The sequence below is a fragment of the Podarcis gaigeae genome (genome assembly GCF_964106915.1).
Source record: "Podarcis gaigeae genome assembly, chromosome: 17".
NCBI classification, from domain to species: domain Eukaryota; kingdom Metazoa; phylum Chordata; class Lepidosauria; order Squamata; family Lacertidae; genus Podarcis; species Podarcis gaigeae.
Genome location: NC_139694.1, coordinates 38,286,287 through 38,298,435, shown reverse-complemented (window position 1 = coordinate 38,298,435; position 12,149 = coordinate 38,286,287). Strand labels below are relative to the sequence as shown.

Below are 12,149 nucleotides of genomic sequence, written 5' to 3'. Positions count from 1 at the left end.
GGAGAATGATGGGCAAGCAAGCCTTTCGGTTCTGAAAGTTCCTTCTACTCTGCACTCCCTCCTCTTGCTGGTGTTGGGTTAAAGCCAGAGATGGGGACCTGGTATCTTCCAGATTTTGTCAATCTCCCCCCACCCCCAAAAAAGACAGCATGGCCAGTGGTGAGGCATGATGGGAATGGTAATCCACAGTATATGGAGGACCAGTTTCCCCATCCCTGGATATAGCAGCACAATCCAACTTCCTGCCACATGTTCATGGCTGGACACTCTTAAGGTCTCCCTGCCTGATCCCCATCTCTGTGTTGCCTCCTGCTGCCAGCGCATAGACTCCAGACATGACCTCCATCACATGCATGTGCTTCCAAACACTCAGTGAGCCTTCCTGCCTCTACGCCTCCTGCTGCTGATTGTGCTGGGCTTAGAAATACAGCCTCCCTCCCAACCCATCTCCCGATCCCACAAGCAGACTCTGAAACCCCACTCCCACTTGCCTCTATCTCCATGCTTCCTCCTGCTACTGGTTCTAGGCTCCCAGCCATAGGCTCCCTCCCACCAGCATGCCACATGCACATGTATGCAGGTATGTCATGTCAAAAGGCCTCCCACCTGCTGCTACTCCATTCGCAGCCTGACTAGACACGCCTAAACCCATTGAAAAACATGTGTGTTCAGGCGCCTCATTTGACATATGATGGAGTTATATGCTTCACAGTAGAGTATTATCTGGTCCTTGAATGTTGCCCACCAGTGTAAAATGGATATTTGCAGCTGACGAGATGGTGAATGCATTTGTTGATGAAAGTCCTTTGGGCCTTTCATTGCATTGCTAAGGAAGTCCCTCTTTTGTGTCTGCTTTTGATTGGAAAGGAAGCTGCCTTGTCGAGAGCCAGAACAATGGTCCATCTGGCTCACCACCGATTGGCAACCGTTCTCCAGGTTCTCAGGCAGCACAAATCCCTTTCCTCTCCTCTCTCCTCTCTTCTCTTCCATGCCAGCCTGCAGCCCCATTTGATAGCTCTTACTCTTTGCCTTCCCTCCCCAGAGATGCCATCATCCTGGCTCTGATCAATAGTGGGACCAGCTTCTTCTCTGGCTTTGTGGTCTTCTCCATTCTGGGCTTCATGGCAGCAGAACAAGGAGTTGATATCTCCAAGGTAGCTGAATCTGGTGAGTGCTCAGACCACCTGTCACAGAGTCTCCTCGGGGACTCAGATGCTGGGTTGACTACTACTCTGCAAGAGGTAGTCATGGGACGGGGAACCCTGTGGTTCTCCTCATGTTGGGTTGGCTATCTGTCATTTAAATCTCTCCATAACTGGAACTTGGCGCTCATTCCCTTCCCAGCTGGTGAGAGAACAGCCACAAGGCAGCTCAAGTGGGCCTGACAAAGGGTGCAGGGAAGGCTAATATTTTACTAAAAAAGGTAATTGATTCAGAGCAGGAAAGGGGAAAATGTGACCTGTCATATGCTATAGAACCATAGAGTTGGAAGGGACCCTGAGGGTCATCTAGTCCAACCACCTGCAATGCAGGAATCTCACCTAAAGCATCCATGACAGATGACCATCCAACTTCTGCTTAAAAGCCTCCACCTCAAAGGAAGGAGAGTCCACCACCTTCCAAGGGAGGTAAGGTAAAGGTAAAGGTACCCCTGCCCGTACGGGCCAGTCTTGACAGACTCTGGGGTTGTGCGCCCATCTCACCTAAGAGGCCAGGGGCCAGCGCTGTCCGGAGACACTTCCGGGTCACGTGGCCAGCGTGACATCGCTGCTCTGGCGAGCCAGAGCCGCACACGGAAACGCCGTTTACCTTCCCGCTGGTAAGCGGTCCCTATTTATCTACTTGCACCCGGAGGTGCTTTCGAACTGCTAGGTTGGCAGGCGCTGGGACCGAGCAGCGGGAGCGCACTCCGCCGCAGGGATTCGAACCGCCGACCTTTCGATCGGCAAGTCCTAGGCGCTGAGGCTTTAACCCACAGCGCCACCTGCGTCCAAGGGAGACCATTCCACAATTCTTACTGTCAAGAAGTTCTTCCTGGTGTTTAGTCAGAATGTTGTTTATTGTAACTTGAAACCATTAATTCGAGTCCTACCCACCAGAGCAAGAGAAAACAAGCTTGCTCCATCTTCCACATGACAGCTCTTTAGATATTTGAAGATGGCTATCACATCTCCTCTCAATCTACTCTTTTCCGGGCTAAACACGCCCAACTCCCTCCACCGTTCCTCATAAGGCTTAGTTTTCAGACCCTTAATCATCTTGGTTGCCCTCCTCGGCACATGTTCCAGCTTGTCAATATCCTTAAATTGTGGTGCCCACAAGTGGACACTGGACTCCAGGTATGGTCTGATCAAGGCAGAATAGAGCAGGACTATTACTTCTCATGATTGAGACACTATAATTCTGTTGATGCAACCTAATATATCAGTAGCTTTTCTTTTCTTTTCTTTTTTTGCGCTGCTGCATCACACTGTTGACTCACATTAAGCTTGTGGTCTACTAAGACCCCCAGATCCTTTTAATGTGTACTATTAGCAAGCCAGGTGCCCCCCCCATATTACATTTGTGCACCAGGTTATTCCTGCCTAAGTGCACAACCTTACATTTGGCCCTACTGAAATTCATTTTGTTACTTTTGGCCCAGTTCTTCAATCTGTTAAGGTCGTATTGAATCCTCATTCTGTCTTCTTTGGCATTAGCTACCTGCTAGTTTGGGAGTCATCTGCAAATTTGATGAGCATCCCCTCAGTTCCATTATCCAAGTCATTTATAAAAACATTGAACAACAACCAGCTCAGGACAGAACCCTGTGGCACCTCACTTGCCACTTTTTTCCAGGATGATGAGGAGCCATTAATGAGTACTCTTTGGGTTTGATCAGTCTCCCAGCAACAAATCCACCTAACAGTTACCTTGTCTAGCCCGCATTTTACTAGCTTTTCCACAAGAGTATTCTGGGGGACTTTGTCAAAAATGTTACTGAAATCAAGATACACTGCATCCACAGCATTCCCCTGATACACCTACCTTGTAAATCTTTTTTTAAAAAAAAAAGAAAAGAGATTTGTCTGGCATGACTTGTTTTCAAGAAACCTGTACTGGATTTTACTAATCACAGCATCCTTTTCTAAGTGCTCACACCCCTCCTCTAAGCTACGGGGACCTCACCTGTTCTCCAGGAATTCTCAAAGATTATAGACAGAGCCTCTGAGATTACAAACTCTTTTAGTGCCCTTGGGTGCAGCTCCTCAGGCCCTGGAGATCTGAATTCATTCAAAGTAGCAAGATGTTCCCTTAGCACCTCTTTTCCTATCTTGGGCTGCAGCTTCCTTCTTGTGTCGTTTATTCTGTTATCACCAAGTTGGGCACTGCTTTCCTTTTGGGGGAAGACAGAGGCAAAGTAGGTGTTGGGCAGTTTTGCCTTCTCTTTTTGGTTGGACTCCAGCTCTCCTCATGCCCATCTATGCCAATGGTCAGGGATGATGGGAGTTGGAGTCTAACAATGCTTGGAGAGCCACTGGTCTCCCTTGCCTGTATTAAAACATGTTTGGATAGCTAGAGCTGTGTAAACTCTGAACAACAATTAACCTCTTGTAAAAGGTAGCTCATATTCTGCACTGTTGCTGGTTTTAGTTAGCACATATTTTAGAAGTCTTCACCTTCTCGTGTGTTTTTTTCCTGTGCTAAGAAAACATTTCAACCTGAATGTTACTCGATAGAGTTCTAGGACACCCATCTCAGGATTTAGATTACTTTGGTTTGTGGCTACTGGAGATGGAAATGCACTTAATTATATGAGGATACCAAAAGAGCAGAGATTCTTTTCAACTGGAGGAAATGAGTTACAGGATCTTCTTCATATCTCTTTATTTATCCAGTTTATGATCTGATGCAGAAATAATAACGAAAAGGGTTTGTTACATATGACCTGTCCAACTTAGGTTTGAGTTTATTTATGTTGTGAATGGGATTAATATTTTGTCCACATATAAAGTACTCTTGTTGTTGTTTGGCCTTGCTGCTGTTAAAGCTAGGTATGGATTTACTGTATATCATTTTTCTTCATGGCCACTTACAAAAGGTGGAATTTAAGTGTTTTGATGAATTTGATTTCTCTCCCCCCCCCCATCATTTTATATACACTGATTTGTGTTGCTTTTAAAGATGCTGTTTGTGAGTATTCGTTTTCTCTTATCAGTGATAAAACACCATGCTTGGTATTCAACTAAGTTTTGCTCAGAGCAGGCATATTGAAATTAATGGACCTAACTTAGTCATGTTCATTCGTTTCTTTGGGTCTCCTCTGAGTAAACTGTAGTTGAATGCCACTTCACACTTTGATAGTCCAATTTGGTAAAGAAATAAATTTATGATTGATTGATACTGTGTTCTAAGAAAAGCTAAATTCTGAGACTTCTGCGGATTTATATTGGCTTATTTTGCATAACAGATAGTTAGACCCTGCTTGTCATGAGAAGGGCAAAAAGCTACATAAAAATCTGAATAATGGTACTTTTCCTTCAACCCTCCCTCTTTCTAGTTTGTAATATCTTAGTATGTGCTGCCCATATAATTCAAAGCCCATAAGGGCTTGAAACTGGTTTTGTTTTGAGGGAGGAAAATGAATGCTGAGATCCTTTGGATGCTGAATGTGAAAGCCAAAGCACTTGCATTGCACAACAATAAAACTGTGTAGGAATAACCAGGACTGCCTGAACTCAGCAGCCATCGGATTCTGGTTTGATGCCAATGTAGTAGGTCCAATAAATTATTCAAGTCAATCATGCATAATTTGCTCCACTTCAAACCGGAGGAGAACCAGAGAGCTGTGTAGAGCTCTGAGCTGGAGTGGCCACCTCATTTCTGCAGCCCTGGTAACTAGAGGCTTGCTTTATTGTTACTAAATGTGTGCCAGACATTTATAGAGATGGACTTCTGCCCTAGGTGCCAACATCAGTGCTTGCATGGGGTACGTGTGACTGAGGCTGGTAGTCAACACTAGTTCTACTCAGAGTAAACCCATTGAAGTTAATGGGCATCACTAACTAAGGTTCCTTAATGTAACTGGGTCCACTCTTGGTTGAATACAGCCCCAACTTCCCTTAATGGGATCCACATGTTCCAGCATTCTAAGATTGTCTCTTCCTTCCTCCCCTCTTCCCAGGGCCTGGCCTGGCATTTATCGCCTACCCACGAGCTGTCACCCTGATGCCTGTCGCTCCACTCTGGGCTGCCCTCTTTTTCTTCATGCTGCTGCTCCTGGGCTTGGATAGCCAGGTGAGAGTTTGGGGGCGGGGAGGGCAGGGCAGGGCAGGGCAGGGCGGGAAGTAGCCAAGAAGCAGAGTGTTTTCATGAAGGAGGAGGGGAGGGCAAAACAAGCACATTGCCCGACATCTTACTATTTTCCTTCCTTCTTTCTCCAATCGCCTTGCTTTTATATCTCACTCCCCACCTTCACAGTTCGTGGGCGTTGAAGGCTTTATCACTGGCATCCTGGATTTCTTCCCAGCCGCCTACACCTTCCGATTCCAGCGAGAGGTCATTGTGGCTGTCTCCTGTGCTGTCTGCTTCTTCCTTGAGCTGTCCATGGTGACCGAGGTATAATACAACAGAGGACCTCCCTCACTGTGTCCTTCTCCCTGCACAAGCATCACTGGAATGAATGAGGAGGACTTGGTGCAGGAGATTTTGTTTATGTAGAAGATTTATACCCCACCTTTCTATCAAAGATCCTCAAGGCGATTTACAATCCATTGCAATAAGATTTGTGCGCACACACATATCTCCTAAAATCTACATAGTCCTGGCAGTCCTTAGCTTTCCTTTGCTCTGCTCTCCCAGGGCAGCTGGAACAGAGTGTTTCTTTCTGGAAGGATAGGAGGAAAGAAGCTCCCTGCTGCTTCTCCCTCTCTGGCTGATGTGTGGTGCTGATTTTTCCTTTGCCCTGGTGTTCTTCCAGGGGAGCAGAGAATGCAGCTTCCTAGTTGCTCTTGGTCTCAAGTTCTCAGTAGATTGTATTCCATCATCCTTTAATGGCACCCAAAATCTGTGGTCCAAGGCTGCTAATATTGTTGCTAGTAAATTTGGGCTCCTCCTGCTGCTCTCACAGTCAGATCCAGAATACAAGCAAAGCAAAAAAAAAGTGTAGTAAAATTTTAATTGCCAATTATTCCTAAACACATGCTAGAACAGAACAAAGCAAAAAGATGCATTGATATAGCTTTCAGGCTGGAAAGATTTGAGTCTCTGTTGTTCTACTTGCTGGCAAAGTGGCTGCAATCTGCCTGCAAGACTTTAGATCTGAGTTATGTAACAGTTCAGGTTTAGTGAAGCTTATTTTGCAATGCATCTCAGGACTTACGTGGAATCCAATTGTTGCTGAAGTCTCGTAAGAAGCCCGGCTTAACCTAACAGGGCATGTTCTGCAAGGCCTTAATTTCCAAAAAGGGGTCTATAGGGGCTCCACTCAGTCTAGGTGTTTCTCAGTTATTGTTGTGATGACTGTACACAGCAGCTGAGGCGCCTTTGCCTTGATCTATTAAGGCTGGCTCACCTTGTGTGCCATTGTCCAAAATAGACTAATGGGGAGCTACGCGAAAGTATAAGTGACCTGACAAAGAGATCTCATTGCAAAGCAGGAAAGGGTTGGCTTTACGGTCAGAGAGTACAGGCAGGTCTGGCAGTGAATAGCTATCAGCTGAGGTCAGAAAAAAAATGACACAAGATCCTGGAGCTGCCCGGGGCCTCCTGCTCCCTCTTCACGCCCCTGCCTGATTAAGTAGCTTATCAGGGGCCTCTGCTATGCCTTTGTTGCCACAACTGCACCTGCCAGCTGTCCTTTGCTTAAGTGTGCAAACAGATGGGCTTAGAATCAATGGCCGCTGTGCTCTAGAAGTGCACTCACCACTTCTGGTGGCTGTTTTGGGTGTACCTATTCCTTTTCAGAACCAGGCCCAAGGAAAACCGTTCAGTGAGTTGGGAGCAACTGGCTGTGCACAGTACTGATTGTCTGGTGGCTTAGACATCACAATACCACTTCCCTCTCCCCTGGGCATTTTTTGAACTTTAAAAAAGCTGATCTGAGCTTTAAAAAAATAAATATTAAAGCAGAGTGCTGCACAAACATTTAATTTCAAATATGTACAGGTGATGCTTAATTTTTAAAAATAAATAAATGGTGGACAGCCCACCTGAACCATTGGCAATAAGGCTGCAGCCCTAACCTGCTTACCTGGGAGCAAGCCCTGTTAAATTCAGTAGGACATACTTCTGAAAGACATGGTATGGGTTGCACTGCAGTTCAGTGTTATGTCTGTTAAGTGCAGCAAGAAGGTGGCCGCTCCTATTTTTAGGCACAAACCCTTTGCTATGAGATTCCTGAACTGTGTGCCAGAGCACATTTATTGTAATCAGAGCACATGACTGAGGGTGAGGTGAGGGTGAAAAGACTAAGCCATCAGGTCAGCTGCAACAAGCACCCTGTGATCATGTGGGCAGGGAGTCCTTTATTGACAGTCTTCCCTTGGTGCCCATATTTGGGCAGTGACATCACCCTGAAGAAAGGAGTAAGGACAGCCTGGGATTCCCAGATGCAGCCCGTCCTCCAGCCCCTGACAGGTGCAGGGGAATCCCAGAAGCACCACTGTTGCCACAGGATGTGCGCACATGGTGGGAGCATGCACAATTTATATTCACCACCTCAGGCCTGTGACAGGCCTACCTTCTCTTGCCACAAACCCCTTTGCCTGTGGGCCAGCCATCCTCTTCAGCACCTGCCTCCCCGCACTGCTGCTCTTCCTTTCTCCACTCCTTGCTGTCCCTAGGCAGGAGAAGGGGGTTCCCAAAAGCAGTGCCAGGAAAAGAAGCGCTGCTCCTGCTCTGGAGAAATGAGCTGCTCTGAACCACTGCTAAGAAGTAAGGCTGACCCCCTAGTTAGAAGAATGGAGGTGCTTCAGGAATGTTGAAGGGAGGTGTGGGATGGTAGGAGCCAGGTGCTGGGAACAAGAAGCCATTGGATAAGCATTTTGTGGTACCCTGCGAACCTCACACCCAGGCCCTCCACCCAGGGGGGTATGTATGTCTTCCAGCTATTTGATTACTACTCGGCAAGTGGCACGACCCTTCTCTGGCAGGCCTTCTGGGAGTGTGTAGCAGTCGGCTGGGTTTACGGTAAGATCAAGTTGTGTCCCTGTTTGGAAGAGTGGGGGGAACTCAATTGGCTAAACAGAGAAGCAGTCGCAAATATTGACACTGCATGCTGGTCCCCCAGAATGCCAGCTGGTCGTCACAGATGTGTACAGGCTGCACTCTGGATAAATTGGAGAAAATGTTTCTAGTCTTCTTGGGTGAAGAGGGAGACCACTGTTGCGTTTAAGATGGGTGCCACCTTTGGAGAGTGGCTCAATTACTATTTGTAGCAAACACCGGGCAGCATACAGAACACAACCTGCCCCCCCCCCCCCAATGCTACCTTCACAGAATTCCCAGAGTGATTTAACAATCTATTATTTTCCCCAGAGAACTCTGAGAATTGTAGCTCTGAGAGGGGAATAGGGGTCTCCTAACTACACTCGGCACCCTTAACAAACTACAGTTCCCAGGATTCTGTTCCTAGTGACACAATGCTGCTTTAAATTCATAGTGTAGACGGGACCTCAAACTGCATGTGGCCAGGGCAGACTCATGTTTTTAAACATAAATGTTTTCTGTTGGCTTGTGGGGAATTGAGGGGCATTGAGTCTGTGTGTCACTGAGCCTTTCCACCTGCCTTATCCCCACCTGGCACTGTTTTCCAGATGGGGAGAGGGAAAGAACCTCTAGGGAATAAACTGCAGGGATATGAGGGCCAGATCAGGAGTGAGACTCAGCACTGCTTGGGTGTTGGAAGTCACAGACGCCCAATATACTTTGCAAGTGAAAGGAGGATGTTTTAATATGATTTTAAAGCAAAAACAAAAAACACTGTTGGCCAGAATGCTCATTTGTATTACAAATTATTCTCTTCAGCTTTCTGTGTTGTATTTCATTTTATTTATTGCATTTATATGGCACCTTTCCTCCAGGGAGCTTTTGCCTGCAGTGTGCAAGAGACACAAAGGGATTTAGGACTGGTGTGTGAAAATGCCCTTTCAATTTGCACCAAGGGAGCCAACAACCATGGAGTGGTGTAATTTGTTTACATGGTCAACACTATGACAGCCTTGGTTTGAAACAGCAGGCAAAATGTCAGTCTAGCAAATATATGGCACAAGGTCACTTGCCACAGATTTAAAGCAAGGGCAGCCAATGCTGTGTCCTCCAGGTGTTCTTTGGCTCCCGTCTGGCTGGAGCTGATGTCCAACAATGTCTGCAAGGTGCCATGTTAGCTAAAAGGTAAAGGGACCCCTGACCGTTAGGTCCAGTCGCAGCCAACTCTGGGTTTGCAGTGCTCATCTCGCTTTATTGGCCGAGGGAGCCGGTGTACAGCTTCTGGGTCATGTGGCCAGCAGGACTAAGCCGCTTCTGGAGAACCAGAGCAGCGCACGGAAACGCCGTTTACCTTCCCGCTATTTATCTACTTGCACTTTGACGTGCTTTCGAACTGCTAGGTTGGCAGGAGCTGGGACCGAGCAATGGGAGCTCACCGCGTCGCGGGGATTCTAACCACCGAACTTCTGATCAGCAAGCCCTAGGCTCTGTGGTTTAACCCACAGTGCCACCTGCATCCCTACTCCTGCTTTAAGGGTTGGTCTCATGCTAGAACTGTTCCTGGACTTTAGACTGCCAGTGGGGCAAGCGGAAGGTCCCATGACCGGATGTGTGTGGGGAAATACCCACGGATAGCTAGCTTGGCAAAGAAAAGGGCAGACTACCATTCTTCCCCTTGCAAGTGTGTTTACTCCTTTGTAAAATATATGAGGGAGCATTTCATCATCAACCCCACCCACATCTGGAGCCTAAAACAACCCAGGAACCGTTTCCCCGCATGTTCTGCTGCTCATTTGGACTGGCTCTAACCACTGGCGGAGGAAGGGGGTGTGGGGGTGCGGTCTGCCCCAGCTGTCATCCCTGAGGGGGGTGACATCACCACCCCGCCCCCCTGGGACGCTCACCCCGCCCCCAGGTGCACAGCATGTGTGCCACTCCAGGTGCCGGAGCAGCTAGCTCCACCTCTGGCTAACACACACCTAAACTCCCTTACATATTTCACAGTGGCTGAAAAGCAACAAAAGAGTGGATTTCACAAAAGGCCCACTTCACACTCCAGTGCAAAGGGGAAACACTAAGCACCTTTCCCCCACATAAACAATACCTCATGCCATAGGTGTCAACTCGCTGGGGCCCTGGGTGCCCAAGCACCCACAGAATTCCCCATGAAAGGGCTGTGCACCCACAATTTTTGGTGCCAGGGCCATGCATGCTGCAGGGCACCCACAGTCGTGGGGCCAAGCTGCACACTTCAGCCATCATAGTTAGAAGCACAGTGGGGCAGTTAAAAGGGGCTGAATGGTAACTATTCCACATGAACATGCTCACTTAGTGATTGTGTGTTCAAGGTCAGGGTTAGCATTGTTCTGGCTTAATGGGTCGGGAGCAAAACGAGGTGTGACCTTGTGTGTGCAGCAAATGTGGGCAAAAGTTGAAACTGGCATGTTGTGTTCTGCCCCATCCCCAGTCATAGGTGTCTCTACTTCCCTTTCCTCTCTGGGCTCCTGGGCAGAGCTGTGCCCTTGAAAGGTTCCTGTTTTATCTGTAGCAGCTAGGAGAGGGAGGAGGGAGGAGCAGGCGAGCAGGGCTGCCTACGTGGGGCCAAGGGCTTTCCAAGAGGCTCCAGGAGGGGTTGGAACAAAGAATCATAAACCTTTGCTCCATCTCAAAGAGGCAGCATTTCCCTTAAGACAGCCTTTCGCAACCTGTGGGTCCCCAGATGTTGAACTACAACTCCCATCACCCCTAACTAGCAAGGACAGAGCTCAGGGATGATGGGAGTTGTAGTCCAACAACATCTGGGGACCCACAAGTTGAGAACCGCTGCAAGAGGTTGAGATTGGCTGAGGAGCTACAGCAGGAGAGGGCTATTCCCTCCTGCTCTCCCATCGACCCCTGACCAGCTGCTGTGGGAAGCAAGATGCTGGCCTGGACAGTCCTTTGTTCTGAGCCAGCAGAGCTCTTGCTATGCTCTCATGCGCTCTCCCAACTTCCTCCAGGTGCTGATCGTTTCATGGATGACATTGCCTGCATGATTGGCTACCGGCCCTCCCTGTGGATGAAGTGGTGCTGGATGTTCCTGACCCCTCTCATCTGCCTGGTAATACTCCAGGGTGGGATTCTAAGGGGGGAGAGTAGTGTGGGCCGTGGATACGACATCTCTTGGGCGCCAGTATAAAAGCTCTTCATGTTCCTAGCTCAACTGTTCCCCAGTAGGATTTCTGGGCCTTAAACTGGTGGGTGACAGGCAGAAATCCAGCAGGAAAAGATTCACCTGTGTGTGAATCTGGCTGCCACTAAAGACACACAGGAAGGGACATATCAGGAGCTGCCTCATACTCAGGTCCATTGGTCCATGTAGCTCAGCTTGTCTGCACTGACAGGCAGCAGCTTTCCAGGGTTTCAGACAAGGAACATTCTCAGCCCTACCAGGAGATGCTGGAGATTGAACCTGAGATCTTCTGTGTGGAAAGAAAATGCTCTGCCCTGAACTACAGTCTGCCTGCAAGTCAGGTGGCCGTCCTGTTCCTGAGCAAAAGCACTGAATCATTAGGGGAGAAATGCAACAGGTGACACTTTTGCGGCTCAGAGCAGAGTGGCTGCCTTTTTTTGCTGACCCTGCTCACATTTTTAGCAGCAACCAGGCACACAGAGAGAGAGATTTAGTGGCTCAAACTTTTCCAGGCATAGCAATAAGTGGTAGGAAAATGGGCAAAGCTGAGGAGGAAAAAAAGAGGTGTGTGGCATGACACACACAAATGGTGCTTCAGGGATGCAAGACTGGGCAAAAACATTTTGATGCCTGAAGCAGAAAACCCAAAATGACACATTTTCCTTCCTATTAATTAAGCTGCTGCAAAATCCCCTGGGGAAGTTCACCTGCAGAAAACTCACTGACAATACCAGGAATTACAGTGATCTTCTGCCACTCCTTTTCAACAGACAGAGACTGGTGCACTCAA

General features: G+C 48.0%; 1 protein-coding gene across 2 annotated transcripts in view; it reads left to right on the top strand.

The window, feature by feature from the left end:
- The window catches only part of SLC6A8 (solute carrier family 6 member 8), a 36,725-nt gene that overhangs the window by 15,901 nt on the left and 8,675 nt on the right, over positions 1-12,149 (top strand). For both annotated transcript variants that reach the window (XM_083719000.1, XM_083719001.1), the window contains exons 7-11: positions 1,043-1,167; positions 5,165-5,277; positions 5,461-5,598; positions 8,067-8,169; positions 11,187-11,287. In XM_083719000.1, the coding sequence (XP_083575126.1) occupies positions 1,043-1,167; positions 5,165-5,277; positions 5,461-5,598; positions 8,067-8,169; positions 11,187-11,287 (580 nt within the window). The remainder of the gene's footprint in view (positions 1-1,042; positions 1,168-5,164; positions 5,278-5,460; positions 5,599-8,066; positions 8,170-11,186; positions 11,288-12,149) is intronic.